Source organism: Bubalus bubalis, chromosome 20 (genome assembly GCF_019923935.1).
Source record: "Bubalus bubalis isolate 160015118507 breed Murrah chromosome 20, NDDB_SH_1, whole genome shotgun sequence".
NCBI classification, from domain to species: Eukaryota; Metazoa; Chordata; class Mammalia; order Artiodactyla; family Bovidae; genus Bubalus; species Bubalus bubalis.
In genome coordinates, this window is record NC_059176.1 from 5,725,251 (window position 1) to 5,745,781 (window position 20,531).

Consider the following 20,531-nt stretch of genomic DNA (forward strand, 5'->3'; position numbering starts at 1 on the left):
TTGAAGTCTACAAATTACAGAAGGCTTTGTGCTAAAGTTCAAGATCTTCCAGTGACGATAAACACCAAGCTCAGTTCACATCTCGAGAGTGTTCTCTGTCGAGCATCTGACATGAGGCTCTCAGGCACCCCGCCCTGGCAGCTGGCAGCCTCCAGCATCACCTCTGTGGCGTCCTTGTGGGAGTTCAGGGCAAGTTCATGGCAATTTGAAAGCTTGTATAAAGCACCCTTAAAGAGCTGAAACACCGTGACTGTTAATCAATGATAGCAAACGTTAGCCGATTTGCTAATAACTAGCACTCAACCTAGCTCCTGGAAGAGTGAAGAGGGGAGATCTTGAGTGAAGAGAGTGAAGAGAGTGATGCAGCCGTGGGCAGCAACAGTTCACATCTACGAAGAGTTTTGCATTTCATACGAATCATTGAATTTAAACCTCGAATCCCCAGTGAATGTATCATCATTCCTATTCTACAGAATTGATTTTCCTGGGCTCCATGGTCACTGCAGACAGTGACTGCAGCCATGAAATTAAAAGATGCTTGCTCCTTGGAAGAAAAGCTACGACACACCTAGACAGCATATTAAAAAGCAGAGACATCACTTTGCCACCAAACATCCGTATAGTCAAAGCTATGGTTTTTTCAGTTGTCATGTATGGATGTGAGAGCTGGACTTTAAAAAAGGGTGAATGCCGAAGAATTGATGCTTTGAACTGTGGCGCTGGAGACGATTCTTGAGAGTACCTTGGACTACAAGGAGATCAGACGAGTCAATCCTAAAGGAAATCAACCTGAATATTCATTGGAAGGACTGATGCTGAAGTTGAAGCTCCAAAGCTTTGGCCACCTGATGCAAAGAGCTGACTTACTGGAAAGACCCTGATGCTGGGAAAGACTGAGGGCAGGAGGAGAAGAGGGCAACAGAGGATGATATGGTTGGATGGCATCATTGACTCAATGGATATAAGTTTGAGCAGACTCTGAGAGACAGTGAAGGACAGGGAAACCTGGTGTGTTGCAGTTCTTGGAGTTGCCAAGAGTCCCATGTGACCGAGCCGCTACACAACAACAACAACAACAGATGGGGGGATGGCTTCAGGGTATAAAGTCAAACGGCTGAGGTCACGACCCCTGGCCCTCTGCTGAATCTCTTAGTTAACAGCACCTAGGGAACTCTCTGATGATCCAGTAGTTAGGGCCCCGAGTTTTCACCACCAAGGGCCTGGGTTCAATCTCTGCTCGGAGAATTAAGATCCTATAAGCCACATGGCGAGGCCAAAAATAAACAGATCACTTGCAAGTTATGAAGCACTGCGGCACATTAGTTTTGAGGACTTGCTGAACAGAGGTGCTGAATGTCTAAAAATCCAATAAAGGTTGGCAGGGAATACATACATGTATACGTATGGCTGAGTTCCTTTGCTGTCCACTCGAAACTATTACAACACTGTTAATTGGCTATATTACAATATAAAATAAAAAGTTTAAAAAATGCACCAAAGGTCAGTAAATAATAACAGCTACGTGATTTAAGACGAGCAATGGCAGGCATCAGGTAAGACCCTCTAAGCGACTACACTAGAAGGCAGGTGAAATGAGCAAGCAGCATCAGCGAGGGCTACGTTGGAAATCTAAGTACCCCTCACCTGGCCGGTGATCTGTTCAGTGTGTAAGCACTGAGAAGGCTCACAGACCTGTTTAATCTGTGTACGAGAGGCATGCAAACAAAGCAGAATAAAGGTGAGTGTAGTAATAAAAGCATGGAAAATTATTTTGGTAAACTTCAATAAATTACAGAATACATTGCACATTAAAACAGGAAAACATTTCGGTCTGCATATATAGACTTGGGTATAATCCATCACAACCCTTTCAAGATATTTGTTATTTGCACATTTGCATTAACATGTTAATCTTTTTTTTTGTTTAATCTACTATTGTTGTATACTCAAGAAGAACAAGAAATTTCCTTTTGAGAGCCAAGGGCTCTTATGAATTAAAGAGGACTTACTAGGACTCAAAGCCAAGGACAGAAAATAGAGCTTGAAGACAAGACACTTGCAGGAACAAGGGCGGTCAGAAGGAGTTAATACTGTATACACTCTGTGAGGAGCCTCCTGCAATAACCAGCAGGGAGTAACCAAAGAAGTTATGTTCCCTCAGGACAGCAAGGGAAAAACCACGCTCTTTATTTTCAAAGTGGTAGAAGTCCTAGCTTAGGAGAGAATGTATAATCACACATTTTTTAGTGCTTATGGCAAGTACGTCTTGTGTAGAAATGCACTAATAATACCATCGTTTCTTCTTTTCCCTTCTGCTCTCGGCCCCCACTCCCAAATTCCATACTTTCTAAGTTCTGAAAATGTAATAGTTCTTTACACTACACTGCAGTTGCATTCAATGGCTTTTGCCGACTTAAACTAAATTTCAGATGTAAAACTGTATCTCTGCAAATGGAGAGTGGAGGAAAAGTGGCCATCTTTCTTCTCAAGGTTAGATAGTAACTCTAAGTGTAATAAGCTACCATGACTGATGTCTTTCTTTCATTATGCGATCTGGAACCAAGAATTGGCTTTCCAAAATCTTGGGGAAAAGATCCCAAACTTTTACAACTGAAAAAAAAAATATGAATCTTAAGGGGAAGCTTGTACGCGTGACCAGAGATTTTCTAATGAGGTCATCTGTCATGACAGCTGGAGTGATTAACACTAGATTAGAAGAATTATCTACTTGACAAATGCAGGCAGGAAATGGCAACCACTCCAGTATTCTTGTCTGGAGAATCCCTTTGACAGAGGAGCCTGGTGGGCTACAGTCCATGGGGTCATAAAGAGTTGGACACGACTGAGCACATGCTCGACAAATACTTACTTGGGATCAACTTATACTGGGCGCTGTGCTGAGCACTGGCAAGTCAACAGGGACCAGAACTAACCTGGCTTTTGTCCTGCAAGGGTGAGGGAACTGTGACAGACTGAGGTCACCCACTTCAATAATTAAAAAAGGCTAAAGACATCATTGTAACAACAAAAAGGTATTTTCTAAGAAGCCTGGTGGTCTTAGAGAATTTGACACATGAAAATAAGTTGGGTTTTTTTTTCCTGTCATATGAAGTCAACTACCTGAGCCTAGGGGGCTTCCCTGGAGGCTCAGATGGTAAAGAATCCACCTGCAATGCAGGAGACCGGAGTTCAATGCCTGGGTTGGGAAGATCCCCTGGAGAAGGGAATGGCTACCAACTCCAGTATTCTTGTCTGTAAGATTCCATGGACAGAGTAGGCCGGAGGGCTACAGTCCATGGGGTCGCAAAGAGTCAGACAAGACTGGGTGACTAACATTTCAGAACCTGAGCCCAGACTGGGGAACCGCATCCTTTCTGATAAGAGGGTAGGTGCCAATTCATCTTCCTCTGTTCAACAGCAAAATACTCCCATCTCTAATCTTGTTGCAGAGATCAGACTCAGAATATGAATTTAACACATACATCTCAGTGGATCTCAATGGTAAATATATTAGAAAAACGAAACAACCCGAAGCAGATTTAAATCCTTAAGCACCTGGCGCTGACTTCGGGGCTTTCACAAACACTGCACTAATGAGTGCAGCTATTTTTCTAAGGACTGTCAGCTGTTTGTTTGGAAACCATGGATATTTACCATACTATCTTCCAATTGGAGCAGAGCATTTTAAAAATAATGCTCTCTTTTTGCACCAGTTTTGTTCTTTTGATCTCTCTTCTCACAGCTCTGCCCTATTGTAAAGCTCTACTTAGGGGTGGAAAGAATGAGTGATTGTCTCCGTTTTGAGCCAGTGGGAATGTTGTTCTATTGTCAGCTTCAGCATCCCCACTGAGCAAGGTATGACCTACAACGTCTTCCCGGATTCTCTGCCTTTTCTTCTTTGACTAATGGAAACAAAGCTTTTCCCAAGGATTCCAAATCAAGCCCCCAATCGAAGTCTTAATTGGCAACACAAAGCACAACCCCTGGGTGCTGGACAATTTCCAAAGGGGATTTTGTTCTTCGGTACTAGGCTGAAAAAACCCGAGAAAAGAAAACAAACATATACCCATCCAGACGCCACAGACGCCCCAGTTCGTTTAATTTAGAACTCTGATTACAGAAAAATTCTAACACGATTGTACATGTATTTTAAATGTCTTGGAGGTTGTTTTACTCCTAACAGTCAGAATGCCCAGCTTGCTTCAGTTTTCAAAACTCTCTCCCCTCAGGAGAGATCTATAGGAACTTTATCACAGAGTAACTGTTAACAGGCCACTGTTTGGGTTTCCAACTTCCAGATGGATGAGAATTCAGATCCACGGAAGCCCATATAAGGCAAAGAAACAAAATAAGTGAATCACTACACCCTATGCTGAAAACCAAGAGTTTCAGACAATCTAGAAAACCACGTATTTCTAGTTGACTGCTAAACAACAGCTTATCAAATGACTATGACTAATCATTTTGTCATAGAAAAAGAAAAGTCTACAGAGGACTAAGAATATTTATAGGAGGAAGCTTATTGTCTAAATGCTAACATACAGGGGTTTCCCAGTGGTCCAGGGGTTAAGACCTCACCGTCCAGTGCAGGGGTGCAGATCCGGTCCCTGGTCCGGGAACTAAGATCCCACATGTCTCATGGCCAAAAAGCCAGAACATAAACAACACAAGCAATGTTGTAACAAGTTCAATAAAGATTTAAAATTGGCTGATATACAAAAAAACTTTCCAAAGTGCTAATGCATACACATATATAAAGTATGCATGCTTAATTGGCTCCGTCGTTGCTCAGCGATCCTTTGGATGGTAGCCCATCAGGCTCCTCTGTCCACGGGATTTCCCAGGTAAGAATACTGGAGCAAGTACCCATTTCCTTCTCCAGGGGATCTTCCTGATCCAGAAATCGAACCCGAGTCTCCTGCGTCTCCTGCGTTGCTGGTGGACTCTTTACCCGCTGAGCCACTGGGGCAGCCCGTATCAAATGTGATGGTTACTAATTATCCTCCCTTCCTTCTTTCCTTGCAAGATAATATTGCTGAGGATGAGCCCTGTCCATAAGCTCCTTTATGCCTGGAGGAGCAGAGGACCTAGGCCTCTCTCACAGCACAGGCCTGGGTCCTGATCTAGGGGTTCAGGGCCTGCAGCTCCTTATCAATGGGCAGGTCTGTCTCTCAGAGATGCAAGCTGCCGGCATCTCAGCCACCCTCACCCCTGCCTGCTGCTCCTGTCAGCACTCTCGGGGCTTCTCAGAACATCACTGTTTCTAACGAGCATCATCTACACAAGGGTACACAAGAGGGATGGTTTCCAAAGAGTAATTATATGGAGCACTTTTTTTAATAAGGAGATGCAAGCGCTGACCTGGAAATCTTTGCAAGAACCAGCCCATTACAGTGAAAGGAGTGTGAGCTCTGGCGCCAGACAGACCTGGGTTTGAGCCCATGTTCTCTCCACTCACTTGATCCCAGACCAGTTACTTCATTTCTCTGAGCCTCAGTTTACCTATTGGCAAAACAGGGATAATAATATGTCCCTTGGAAGGCTGTTTTGAGGATCAGTGATAATGGCATTAAAAGCTTGGTGCTTTGTAGGCTTTTATTATATTATCATCAAAAATGATTTCTGCCATTATCACTGATTTAAAGAGGGGCTGAAACACCACTGAGCCTCTTTCTCTCTGTGGAAAAGTAGACAGCGTATTAAAAAGGAGAGACATCACTTTGCTGACTTTGACCATAGTCAAAGCTATGGCTTTTCAAGTAGTCATGTATGGATATGAGAGGCGGACCATAAAGAAGGCTGCACACCAAAGAATTGATGCTTTCAAACTGTGATGCTGGAGAAGACTCTTGAGCATCCCTTGGACTGCAAGGGGATAGCACCAGTCAATCCTAAAGGAAATCAACTCTGAATATTCATTGGAAGGACTCATCCTGAAGCTGAAGCTCTAATACTCTGGCCACCTGATGTGAAGAGCCAACTCACTGAAAAACACCCTGATGCTGGGAAAGATTAAGGGCAAGAGGAGAACGGGGTGACAGAGGATGAGATGGTGGGATGGTATTACTGACTCAATGGACATGAGTTTGAGCAAGTTCTGGAAGACAGTGGAAGACAGAGAAGCCTGATGTGCTGCAGTCCATGGGGTTGCAAAGAGTTGGACATGACTGAGTGACTGAACAAAAACAAATCAATTAGATTCTGCAGCAGAGTACTAGTTACTTTGGATCAAACACAGAGGCTTCTACAAAAACAAAGTGCAAGAATACTTGACATAAGCTCTCATGAAATGAACTGAAAGCTAGAAATTCTATCTGCATTTCAAATTTTACTTTTATCATGTTTTGCTCTGAAAAAATTTTTTATTTTACTTAAACTCCAAATACATAAAGAGATCTCTCAATTATAAAAGTGAATCTTCAAGAATAAAGACAAAGAATCTCATTTTTCATTAACTATTTGCTACCTTAAAAAGTCAACCTTGAAATTAAACAACCCACTCTTAAACAGCTAATGGGTTAAAGAAGAAATCACAAGAGAATTTAGAAAATATCTGGAGACAAATGAAAACAAACAAAAATGATTCCAAAACGCGTGGGATGCAGAGAGCAGTACTAACAGAGAAGTTTATAGCTATGAAAACACAGAAAGATCTCAAATCAACAAATTAACTTTATTTCTTCTTCTCAAGGAAGTAGGAAAAAACAACAATAAATAAAACCAAAAGTTTGCAGAGGGAGAGTAAAAATAAAGATTATAGCAGAGATAAACAAAATAGAGAAAAGAAAAACAATAGAAAAAAATCAAGAAACCAAGAGTTGATTTTTTTTAAAAGACCAATAAAAGTGCTAACTCCTCCATTAAACTAGAAAAAAAAGAGAAGACTGAAATAACTAAAATTCGAAACAAAAGAGAATATTACAACTGATGTCACAGAAATAAAAAGGATTATGAGACTACTATGAGTAAGCAATGCCTTCGAAACGTGGTGCTGGAGAAGACTCTTGAGAGTCCCTTGGACGGCAAGGAGATCCAACTAGTCAATCCTAAAGGAAATCAACCCTGAATATTCATTGGAAGGACTGATGCTGAAGCTGAAGCTCCAATACTTTGGCCAATACTTTCTTTTGATGCAAAGAGCTGACTCATTGGAAAAGATCCTGATGCTGGGAAAGACTGAAAGCAGAAGGAGAGGAAGGCAGCAGCAAATGAGACGGTGGGATGGTATTACCAGCGCAACAGACATGAGTTTGAGCAAAATCCAGGAGACAGTGAAGGACAGGGAATCCTGGTGTGCTGCAGTTCATGGGGTCGACAGAGTAGGACCCGAATGAGCGAGTGAGCAACCGAACTGAATTTATCAGCACATTCAAAGGATTACACACCACGAGCAAGTGGGTTTTCCACCTGGAATGCAAGGACCGTTCAATATAAGAAAATTAATACAATACACTCCATTAACAGAAGGAGACAAAAATCACACCATCATCTCAACTGATGCAGAAAAAGCACTTGACAAAATTGAACACCCTTCATAATAAAAATACTCAACCAAATAGGAAGAGAAGAAAACCACCTCAACATAGTAGAAGTCAAAAAGTAAAAATGAAAAGCCCACAATGAGCATCGTACTCAATGGTGAAAGACTGAAAACCTTTCCTCTAATGTCAGGAATAAGGCAAGGATACTCCCTCTCGCCACTACTATTGAACATAGTACTGGGAGTTCAAGCCAGAGCAATTAGACACGAAAAAGAAAAGGCATCCAAGGTTGGAAAAAAGAAAGTAAAATTATCTCTCTTTGCAGATGACATGATTTTATATGTAGGAAACCCTAAAGATTCCACAAAGAACTGTTAAGACTGATAAACAAGTTCACTAAAGTTACTGAATACAAAAAACAAAACACAAAAATCAGTTCAATTTCTATCCACTAACAATGACCAATCTAAAAAGGAAATTAACAATCCCATTTATGATAGCATCGAAAAGGACAAGGTACTTAGGAATAAACTTAACCAAGAAGTTGAAAGACTTATAGACAGAAAACTATTACACAATGCTGAAAAAAATCAAAGAAGATACAAAGAAATGGTAAGTCATCCTCTGTGGGATTGGAAGACTTAATATGTTAAAATGTCCATACTACCCAAAATGATTTATAGATTCAATGCAATCCCTATCAAAATACCAATGGCATCGTTTGTAGAAAAAAATTCTAAAATTCATATGAAATCCCAAGGGATCCAAATAGCCAAAACAATCTTGAAAAAGGAGAACAAAACTGGAGGACTCACATTTCCTGATTTCAAAACGTACTACAAAGTAACAGTAATCAAGACAGTGAGGTACTGGAATAAAGATAGATGTTGTCATTGTTTTAGTTGCTAAATTGTGTCAGACTCATTTGTGACCCCAATGGATTGTAGACCGCCAAGCTCCATCAAATGTAAAATGGTGCAATCATTAAGGAAAACATTATGACGTTTCTCAAGAAGTTAAAGATTGAATTACTAAGTTGGTGCAGACATAATTGCAGTCTCAGACTGTGGATTTTACATCATTACAACTAGGCTCAATCATGTCTTTATTAAACAAAATAGGAACCAGTGCAATCAGGGCATTTTTGCCAATGAGAAATAAGTCTGTTTACTCCTGCCGTGTAAAGTCCGTGCTCTGGGATGTGAGGAGCTCTTGGAAAGCCTTTTCCGCCTCCTGCTGGTTGTGCAAGTGTTTTCCCTGCGAAAAGTTGTTGAAATGCTTGAAGAAGTGGTAGTCAGTTGGCGAGAGGTCAGGTGAATACGGCAGATGAGACAAAGCTTTGTAGAGCATTTTGTTCAATTTTTGAGGCACTGGTCGTGTACCGAGCGGTTGGGCACTGTCGTGGAAAAGAATCAGGCCCATTCTTTGGACCGATGCCGGCTGCAGCCACGGCAGTTTTCGGTGCATCTCGTGGATTTGCTGAGCACAGTTCTCAGATGCAATGGTTTCACCAGGACTCAGCAAGCTGTAGTGGATCAGACGCGCAGCAGACCGCCAAACAGTGGCTGTGGCATTTTTGGGGTGCAGGTTTGGTTTTGGGAAGTGTTTGGAGTTTCTTCTCGGTTCAGCCACCGAGCTGGTCATTGCCTGTTGTATAAAATTACATGTCACAACCTGAGAAATGGTCCACTGTTGTGAGAAGAGAAGACAACATTGCAAAATGATGATTTTTTTTACTTTTGGACAGCTCATGAGGCACTCACTTATAGAGCTTTTTCACCTTTCCAATTTGCTTCAAAATGACTGGAGAATGGTCAACTTTGAGTTCTTGGGCAACTTCTCGTGTAGTTTTAAAAGGATCAGCTTAGATGATCCTCTCAACTGGTTACTGTCAGCTGCCGACGGCCAGTCACTGAGCCCTCATCCTCAAGGCTCTCGTCTCCTCTGCAAAACTTCTTGAACCACCGCTGCGCCGTTCGGGTCCCGGGCCAAATGCAGTGTTGATGCTGTGAGTTGTCTCCACTACTTTGAGACCCATTTTGAACTCGAATAAGAAAACTGCTTGAATTTGCTTTTTGTCTAATATCATTTCCCTAGTCTAAAATAAATATAAAATAAACATCAAGTAATAAGTCATTAGCAAAAAACATAAAGCAAAAAATGCTCATTAAAATAATATGTAACACAACCATGTTTATTTAAGAAGGTATTCCAATATCAAATGGCCAAGTTCAGCAATGCAAAACTGCAATTACTTTTGTACCAACCTAACACCAAATGATTTAACAATCCACTTTGGGGTATATACCCCCAAAGATTTCGAAGCAGGATCTCAAAGAGATATTTGTACACATACATTCACTGCAGCATTATTCCAATAGCCAAGAGGTGGAAGCAACCCAAATGTCCATCAACATGAATGGATGAAGAAAAGGTGGTATATATATGCACAACAGAATGTTATGCAGCCTTAAAAAAGAAGGAAATCTTTTCACAAGCTACAATGTGAATGAACTTTGAGCATATTATGTCAAGTGAAATAAGTCAGCCACAAAAGGATGGATACTCTGTGATCCCACTCATACGGAACATCTGATGTTGTCAAAATCATAGAAACAGAAAGGAAAAGCGTGATCACCAAGGGTTCTGGGGAGGACTTACTGTTTAAGAGGTATAGTTTCAGTTTTGCAACATGAAAAAGTTCTGGAGATCTGCAGTAAAACAACGAGAATATACTTGACACTACTGAACCATACACTAAAAATAGCTGAGGTGGTAAGTTTAATGTGATGTGTTTTTTGTTGTTGTTGTTTTCCACAATGAAAAAAAAAAGAAAGGAGGAAATGGTAACAGATGACAACCCGAAACTTAAAAAAAAAGTCAGAATTGTCAGCCTTACAACATCTAGATGAATAAAAGACAGTCTATATCTATCGCTGCCTGTTAGGATCCAGAAGGTCATTTCATGTTGATTATAAATAAATGATTCAAGTAAGTAATAAAAAGGTATGAAATGAGGCCAAGAATTTCATTTTAAAGTTCAAAAAGCCCTGCAAAATCAATTTTCTCAAAATTCACAAACAGTAAGTACACAGAGCTCTATCTGACAAAACACCGTGCAAATCTGCTCAACGACGAGTCTCTGTAGAAACACTCTGTACCTAAAAGATGTGATGGGGTTGCTGTATTTTCATTCTGAGTCACAATGCAGCCTCAGATCTACTCTCGTCAACCCACGGGGCACCCCGCGCAGGGCAGGGCACACTGAATCCCCAGCACCCATACAGCACGTAGCATTTTAACCAACGCTGCAAGTTCTTAGAAGAAGCTCATGAGGCCGCATTGCAGAAGAATTTCTTTAACACTTTCTGTGCCAGATGACCGACAGGTGTTTTGTATTTTAGAGCATAAAAAATTTGGAAAAGTAGGCTGGCATAGAAAATCTACAATTTTAATATGACAATTGTGAAATTGTAAAAAAGTTAAAAGCAACTTACTCGCTATCTGACAAACATCAACAGCTGAAACTCCACCGTTAAATGCCATCCAAATTTTACTGACAAAAATTAAAGCTCGGTACAGCAGTCTGAATTTTGCTATATTCCAAGCCCTTGGGACCTGAGAACAGCATATTCATTTTTTTGTATAGGTCATACTCCCACTTTTTTTTTTTTTAAATTAAAAGTGAAGTTTAAGCAGAAACACAAAATGGTACACTGTGGCTTTAGTGAATGTAAAATCAGACTCTGTGATTATATCTAAAAAAAAAAACGCAGAATAATAAATCAACATGGTTTCTGTTTTGGCAACACACCAAATATTGCGCTTTCACAAGCTTTAACTCAAAGGAGAAATATTCAAGTGTCATACAAAAGACTAATGCTGATTTCAGCATCTGAGTTGACACAGCTTTCATCGAAGGCGCCTCTTGCCTACCTTTTGGCGGCGGCAGGCACAGCGGGCTCTCTCCGGGCCCCCGGGGGCGCTGGCAGGGAGCCACTGGGTTTCTTTGGTACCACAGTGCCGTTGTTGACCGTGGTTCTTAAAGGCAAGGTCTGCACCAGTGGTCTTGCTGGAAGACAAGCAGAAAAGGCAATTAGGACCTTTCCCTTTTCAAGGGAACTTTATGGGACTTAAGATAACGTAGAAAGAGAAAGGACGTCCGTTTCAAAATGCTAGCAGAGTCGACAAAGGTAAAGACAACTCTGAAACAACAAACCCAGCCGCTCAGAAGGGACCACTCAGGAGGGACCTGCGTGTAACCTGTACAACCGCAAAACTTCTAGATGAAAACACAGGAGAAAAATCTGTGTGACCCTGAATTTGCTGATGAGTTTTTAGATATAACACCAATAGCACATCCATGAGAGAAGAAAAATTAAAAGCTAAGGCCTCATTAAAATGAAACAAAAACAAAAACAAAACTTTAGCTGAAAGACTCATTAAGAGGATGAAAAGACAATTCCTAGACCGGGGGAAAATATTTGCAAGTCACATATCTGATGAAGGACGTGTATACAGAATAGGAAAAGAACTCTTAAAATTCAACAGAAAGAAAATGAATAGCCCAATTAAAAAAATGGGCAAAAGATCTGAACAGACACCTCACCAAAGAATATATACAGATGGCAAATAAGCATATGAAAAGATGCTCAATATCTTTTGTCATTAGGAAAATGCAAATGAAGACAATAATGAGATATGTCTATTCCACCTATCAGGAGGGCCAAAGTCCAGGACACAGACAACGTACCAACTGCTGGCCAGGAGGCAGAGCAACAGGAACTCTTCTTCGGAGCCGGTGGGAATGCAAAATGGGGCAGCCCACTTTGGAAGACAGTCTGGCAGTTTCTTACCAAACTAAGGCTTATAAACTTTACCACTGTGGTTGTTGCTTAGTTGCTAAGTCGCGTCTGACTCTTTTGCCACCCCATGGGCGGTAGCCCACCTGGCTCCTCTGTCCATGAGACTTCCCAGGCAAGAATACTGGAGTGGGTTTGCCATTTCCTTCTCCAGGGGATCTTCCTGACCCAGGGATCAAACCCTTGTCTCCTGCACTGGCAGGCAGATTCTTTGCCACTGAGCCACCTGGGAAGCCCCAAATTTTACCATAGGATCCAATAATTGTTCTGGACACTAAGTATTTACCCAACTGATTTGAAAACTTATGCCTACACAAAACCTGCATTTAATATTTGTTGCTGTTCAGTTGATAAGTTGCGTCCAACTCTTTGCCATCCCATGGACTGCAGCATGCCAGGCTTCCCTGTCCTTCACTATCTGCTAGAGTTTGCTCAAACTCATGTCCATCGAGTCGGTGATGCCATAAAGCTGTCAAAACTGGAAGCAACCAAGAGGTCCTTCAGTGGGTGAGGGGTAAACAAACTGTGGTCCACGCAGGCAACGGAATAGGATTCAGTGATAACAGGAATGAACCAATCCACACAGCCGTGGCTGAATCTTAAATCCAAATTTCTGAGTGAAAGGAGCCAGTCTGAGAGGCTATACACTTTATAAAAAGTTAAACTATAGAGACAGAAAGTGGATCAGAGCTTGCCAGAGACTGGAGGTGGTATGACCAGGTGAAGCACAGAGGTTCTTGGGGGTGGCAAGGCTATTCTGTGTGATATCATAATGGTGGACGTATGACACTACACAGCTGTCAAAACCCACAGATCCTTTTGTTATTTTATTAAGAGTGAGCCCTAATATATGCAAATAATGTTCAATTAAGAGATGGCGGAACCCCATGACAGAACGCAGATTGTGACAAAAGAATCTAACCAACTGCGTTAGAAATACACAATACGACCTCACGGAAGGGGGTGGAGAGGAAAGGGGCCAACAGAGGAATTCTGGAAATGAGTAGAGACTGGAAGACTACAAAAGGCACTGCACGTAAGTACCATATTCTAATAATAGCTGGCAAACTTGTTTCCCATGGGGGCATGGGTTAACAGCTCTGAAACCACAATGTGTGAGCATGAGAACTGAACAACTGGTGGATGCACCAGCGGATGGTAGGAACCAGCTTCTGGCCATTGGAGAGGAAGATGAAAGACCAGCAACAGAGCGGAGGAGGAGGCAGCAGCGTGAACGCACATCTAGCTTAACAAAGACAGAGACACACAGGTCCGTAATAACAGGTGAGCCTGCGCAGACATCTATTTTCTAGCTCTGCCTGCTGAGAGACCTGGGGACCACACCTTGGTTTCTGATCCCACTCTACAACAAAAGGAACCAGGGACCCTTGGGGAAAAGCCCGAAACTAGGGCTGGGACAGGGAATATCCAGTATGAGCCTGGAGCATCTTATGGCACCAGAAAGTAAGGAAGTGCTCACAAAACCCACACTGCTGGGGGGGGGGGGGTGGCGTGGTACAGGGACACAGGAGCCAATGGGAAGAGCCAAAGCTGGCACACACTGCACCACAGAATAAATAACGTAGGACTGGATTATACCCCAAACTATCAAATAAATATCCACAGGTTCACACTGATACAAACACATGATGGAATAAACACACGAGGAGGACACACCCCCAGGCAGAAAAGTTCCAAATAATTTATGCGGATACTTTGTCCTTCAGGTAGTGGAGCATACTCTCTGCCCCTTAAGCGTGGCCTATGCACACTGGCTTCCTCCTAAACCACGCAGTGCGGAGGTGTGACAAGGGGGAGAAACCCGACAAACACACCTCAGCCAGGTAATCGAGGTGAAGGTCAACAGCGGCAAGTCACACAGACAGGATGCACCCTTGGCAGATGTGATGCGAGCACCACTGTGTCTCTGCGGTCTTTCTCCCTAAACCCGCCCCGAGTCTAATCGGGAAAAAGGCATCAGACAAACCCAAATTGAAGGACAGTACTCTGTACAACTGTCAAGGTTAAACAAGAACGAGGAAAATGTGAGAAACTGTCAGTCCAGGGGAGCCTAAGAAGCTGCTATGACTAAATATAATCCCAGATGGGATCCCGAGACCAAAACAGGACATAAGGGATAAACTAAGGAAATGTGGATAAAGTATGCCCTTGATTGATAATAATGTATCAATACCGTCCCATCAGTTGTGACAAACATTCTAATGTAAAATATTAACAATAGGTGAAACTGGGTGCAGGGGGTTCAGAAACTCTGCTCTGTTTGCAACTTTTCTGTAAATCTAAAACTATTCTAAAATTAAACGTTTATTTTAAGGTACTAGCAGAATTTATTTTGTTCATCCCCAAGTTAAATCTGCCTCAGAGTAGGCCCTTAAAAATACTACCAATGACAAGACTGCCTAGAGTGCCAACATTTCAATGCACTGAACCTTTTCAGTCTTGAAAGCGGAGGGCGGCCCACCTTCTTTTTTTTTAATTGTGAAAGAGGGTTTAAAGAGTGCAGTCAGACCCCTCCGCCCACAGCAGGACACCCTTGCCCACCCCCTCCAAGCTCTCTCTCTCTCCTCATTCTCTGAGTACCTGCTCCAGCCAGGGGCCCTAGCCCAGTGCTTGGAGTGAATATTCCTCAAGGAAAACACCACAGCTCCAAAACAGAGATGCTAAATCTTCCCTCACACACACAGCCTGCTCCCATGCTGATGTCCACTCTCTGCCAGGACAGAACCTTCTCCAGAAGAAATGCCATCCATGCCTCATCTCCACCTCCTCTCTCTACTTCACCTACCATTTCAGTCTCCATTTTGTCGGTCTTTTTAAAAAATATACGTACTACTGTGCTTGTGGTGTCTTCCCTGAGATTCACGTTCACCCAGAACCTCAGAATGGGACCTTATTAGGAAGCAGGATCTTTGAGGCCCTGCTGCTGCTGCTGCTGCTTAATCTCTCAGTTGTTTCTGATTCTTTTGTGACCCCGTGGACTGAAGCCCGCCAGGCTCCTCTGTCCATGGGATTCTCCAGGCAAGAATACTGGAGTGGGTTGCCATTTCCTATTCCAGGGGATCTTCCCAACCCAGGGATCAAACCCACATCTCCTGCGCATCTCCTGCGTTACACATAGATTCTTTACCACCTCTAGTACCAGCTGGGAAACCCCAGGTGAGGTCACACTGGATGTGGGTGGGCCCTAAATCCAATGACTCATGTCCTTATTAGAAGCCCATGTGTATATACGTACATTCAATGGAATATTACTCAGCCATAAAAAAGAATGAAATCATGCCATTTGCAGCACCATGGACGGACCTGGAGATGATCATACTAAGTGAAGTAAGTCAGACAGAGAAAGACAAGTGTCATGTGATACCACTTAGATGAGGAATCTAAAACATGAGACAGATGAACTTACCTACAAAACAGAGACAGGGCTACAGACATTGAGAGCAGACTTGTAGTTGCCAAAGGGTGGGGAGGAGGGAGGCAAGGGGAGCTTGGGGGTGAGCAGATGCAAACCATTATGTATAGAATGGATCAGCAACAAGGTCCTACTGCGTAGCACAGGGAACTACAAATCACAATGAAATACATATATATATATGAAAAAGAAAGTATGTACACAGAACTGGATCACTTTGCTGTACAGCAGAGATTACGACAACACTGTGTATCAGTTATAGCTCCATAAGATCAACAGGGGGAAAACGAAGAAGCCCATGTGAAGGCGCGTAAGGAGGGGCTCGCCACGTGAGCCGGGGCAGAGACTGCAGTGACGTACCCTCTAGCGAGGATGGCCAGCAGCCACGGAAGGCGGGAACCATGCCACGGAAGGCGGGAACCGTGCCACGGAAGGCGGGAACCGTGCATGGAGCAGGCTCCCCCTCGGAGCTTCCAGGAGGAGCAACTCTGCCAGCACCTGAGGTCAGCCCAGCGATACTCACTTCAGACATCTGGGCCCCAGCACTGTCAGGGAGTCCATTTCTGTCTGTAGTCATTCGCTGCAGAGGCCCGAGGGGTGACTACAGCACGTGGATCAGTGCCGGGCGCCTGCCTTTCATCCCGCTGTCACCATCGCTCTGCAGAGGCTCCCTCAGCGCAACCCCTAAAGCCGAGGGCTGGTCTCCCACTGCATTCGGAGGCTCCGTCCCAGCAAATCTCCTTTAAAGTCCTAATCCTAACATCCCTCACGGATGGTCTCTAATGGCTCCTCCCAGCCTGCTGCACCACATGACAGGTCATGGGATCAGTCCAGTCGCTCAGTCGTGTCCGACTCTTCACGACGCCATGAATCGCAGCACGCCAGGCCTCCCTGTCCATCACCAACTCCCGGAGTTCACCCAGACTCACGTCCATCCAGTCGGTGATGCCATCCAGCCATCTCATCCTCTGTCGTCGCCTTCTCCTCCTGCCCCCAATCCCTCCCAGCATCAGAGTCTTTTCCAATGAGTCAACTCTTCACATGAGATGGAGTTTCAGCTTTAGCATCAGTCCTTCCAAAGAACACCCAGGGCTGATCTCCTTTAGAATGGACTGGTTGGATCTCCTTGCAGTCCATGGGACTCTCAAGAGTCTTCTCCAGGACCACAGTTCAAAAGCATCAATTCTTTGCCGCTCAGCTTTCTTCACAGTCCAACTCTCACATCCATACATGACTACTGGAAAAACCATAGCCTTGGCTACATGGCCCTTTGTTGGCAAAATAATGTCTCTGCATCAGAATCAACCAAAATGCAAAAGCTGAAACCATGATGGCAGCTCCAAGTGCCAGACATCAGACAGAGTAGTAACAACTTAAAACACGTTATCTCATCCATTGGGGACAACACGTGTGGTCCGGCTCCACTGCACACCCAGGCCTGGAGGAGGGAGGAGAGGACACTGTCCCCAGATCCCCAGGCCCATGAGCCTCCAGGCCACTCTCCATCATTTTACTCTTTTATAATACCAGGGATCAGAGCTCACTCTTCACCAGGTTTTTTTCTTTCTTTCTTTTTTAAACTATGAAAGTATGACCATACATTTACAGGAGACTTGGAATACAGAACAAAGTTATATACAGTTTCATTATGAAAGTGAAAGTGAAAGTCACTCAGTTGTGTCCAACTCTTTGCAACCCATAGACTATACAGTCCATGGAATTCTCCAGGCCAGAAAACTGGGGTGGGTAGTCTTTCCCTTCTCCAGGGGATTTTCTCAACCCAGGAATCGAACCCAGGTCTCCTGTGTTGCAGGCAGATTCTTTACCAGCTACACCACAAGGGAAGCCCAAGAATACTGGAGTGGCTAGCCCATCCCTTTTCCAGCAGATCTTCCTGACCCAGGAATCGAACTGGGGTCTCCTGCATTGCAGGCGAGTTCTTTACCAACTGAGCTATTAGGGAAGCCCATAGCTCTGCTACATATAACAATTTTTTTTTAAGTAGATATGTCAAAATTTTTAGCTGGGGTTTCAATATCAAATTCTCAAAAATTAATGGGATGAATACACAGAAAAGTAGAAGGATATAGTAGACTTGATGTGAAAACTGGACCATAAAGAGGGCTGGGCACTGAAGAACTGATGTCTTCAAGCTGTGGTGTTGGAGAAGACTCTTGAGAGTCCCTTGGACAGCAGGGAGATCAAACCATTCAAGCCTAAAGGAAATCCATCCTGAATATTCATTGGAAGGACTGAAGCTGAAACTCCACTTGATGTGAAGAGCTGACTCACTGGAAAAGACCCTGATGCTGGGAAAGATTGAGGGCAGAAGAAGGGGGCAACCAAGGATGAAATGGTTGGATGGTGTCACTGACTCAATGAACATGAGTTTGTGCAAACTCCAGGAGATAGAGAAGGTCAGGGAAGCCTGGCGTGCTGTGGTCCATGGGGTCACAAAGAGTCCGACATGACTGAGCGACTGAACAATTGCAGGAGACCTGAAAATCACCACGAACCAATTCAACATGATTAAGATTTACACAATTTTCACACAACAGTAAAATACAAATTCTATTCAAGTTCCCGTAGACTATAAACTAGGAGACACTATAACATATCCAGGGACGTAAAACATGGTGCAAAAATCTCTTGGTCTAAAGGTACTGAAATCATACAGAGTCTGTTCTCTTATCACTGTCCCCACTCGATCTTCTTTTTCCCACCAGGTGCCCAGGCTTGTCACTATCTGGGCCCCCTCCCTCTACCCACAACAAGCAAACCCACTTCACTCCCACCACCTAGCTTGTTTCTGTGAAGCAGAATCCCATGGAGTTAAAATGCAGCTCGCTGGGCCCCATTCAAGGTCTGCGGCGGGGCCTGTGACCCTGCATTTCTAACCAGTCTCCAGGCTGGTGCTGCTGCTGCTGCTCTGGGGAACGCACTCTGAGCATCACTGGTCTGTGCCAACCTCCAGCTGGGGAGGGCCTCTCCTCACCAGCCCGGCCTTCCCTGGAGGCCCCGGCTCTACAGCACACCAGTCTCTGTCTTGCAATTTAGTGCTTGATTACGGGCTGCTATTTCAAGTGGGCTAGTCTCATTTACACCCAGTTAGAGTGGGTGAGACATTCATGCTGGGAGGGGGCACCATCTAGATCCCTCTCCCTGTGCTTGGGATGTTGGCTGGACTCCATACCGAGCCCCATCACGTGCCCATGGGGCCACGGGCTGGCAGGTAACTGGGCCCTAAGAGCAGAGATGGTGCTGGGGGAGGAGCAGCTACACCCAGGGGGCGGGGCCACAGCCCACCTGGGACCCGCCTGGAAGGAGTCAGGGGTACAGCCTCTGACCTCACTCTCCCTCCCTGCAGACCCCACTGGGGATATTGCTGCTCAAACCTCACTGGAGCCAAGGGCGAGAGGCTGAAAGGTATGGTCCGTACAGCCCCGCCCCTGGGGGCAGAGAGCTGGCTGGAGGAGGGTACAGGACGTGGCGGGGCTGATGGACGATGGCTGGCCCCCTGCTCCTCTCCAGCATCTAAGCCAGGACCTGCCTCCCACACGCTTATGTGCCAGCCAAGCAAGGCTGGGTGCCCCCGGGGCCCCCACGGCCCCTGCTTTGTGCCACCTTCACGCTGTCTAGTCCCGTCCACCCCAACACCCGCAGGCTCCACGAAGGCAGCATCTGCTACGGTGCTGACGCGGAAGGTGTTCGACGTGCATCTGTTGATCAGACTGCACTAAACTTCAAGAACAAAGATCCAGCTTCCAAGAAAAGGACTTGTGTGGCCGTTTCAGACTCTTTTTTTGGCTGCGACACAAGGCATGCGGGATCCCTAGTTCCCTGACCAAGGAGCGAACCTACACCCCCTGCAGTGGAAGTGCAGCATTTCAACCACTAGACTGCCAAGGAAATTCCCTCTGAGTCACTGTTTTTAATTTTTCCTTGAGTCTTAATTTCAAAATTCAGTCTCATAATAATTGAGTACTGTTCTTCTCCCCCAAAAGGAGATGAGATTTTTTAAAGCCCATAAAAAGAACATCAATTGCACGCAGCAGGCCTTCTCAGAGGGCATAATAAACCTCACACATTAAACTATAATAGAGTAGCATCAAAAGCAAACAGAATTGTTAAAGCTGTAATGAGAAATCATAAAAGAAAAACAGCAGCTATGGAGAGGAAAGGGGCTTCCCTGGTGGCTCAGATGGTAAAGAATCTGTCTGCAATGCAGGAGACTGGGTTTGATCTCTGGGTTGGGAAGATCCCCTGGAAAGGAAATGGCAACCCACTCTGGTAGTCTGGCCAGGAGAATTTCATGGACAGAGGTCCCTGATGGGCTACAGTCCAAAGGGTCGTAAAGAGTCAGACATGACTAAGCGACTTCCCTGCTGGCTCAGACAGTAAAGTGTCTGTCTACAATGCAGGAGACCCGGGGTTCAATCCCTGTGTTGGGAAGATCCCTTGGAGAAGGAAATGGCAATCCACTCCAGTACTCTTGCCTGGAAAATCCCATGGACAGAGGAGCCTGGTAGGCTACAGTCCATGGGGTTGCAAAGAGTCGGACATGACTGAGCAATTTCACTTACCACTTTTGTGTGTAGAGGAGGGGAAAAGAAGGAAGGAGAAGAAATGGTGGTCACTGCTGGATTGACAAGAGGTTGCAAAGAGTCCCCACTCTGACGAGATCCAATCACTCACTGCTACATCTCTGTCGATACTGTGCTCGGCCTGTGTCACCACTGACTTCTTGAATAGCAT

At 44.4% G+C, this 20,531-nt stretch overlaps 1 protein-coding gene across 10 annotated transcripts in view; it reads right to left on the minus strand.

The window, feature by feature from the left end:
• EML1 (EMAP like 1) overlaps window positions 1-20,531 on the minus strand; it is a 196,809-nt gene that overhangs the window by 56,930 nt on the left and 119,348 nt on the right. For 7 of the 10 annotated variants that reach the window (XM_044933192.2, XM_044933196.2, XM_044933191.2 and 4 more), the window contains 2 exons: window positions 11,418-11,553; window positions 1,645-1,701 (listed from right to left, as the gene is read on the minus strand). In XM_044933192.2, the coding sequence (XP_044789127.1) occupies window positions 1,645-1,701; window positions 11,418-11,553 (193 nt within the window). The remainder of the gene's footprint in view (window positions 1-1,644; window positions 1,702-11,417; window positions 11,554-20,531) is intronic. The other 3 variants (XM_044933195.2, XM_025271665.3, XM_025271667.3) reach the window with 1 other exon arrangement.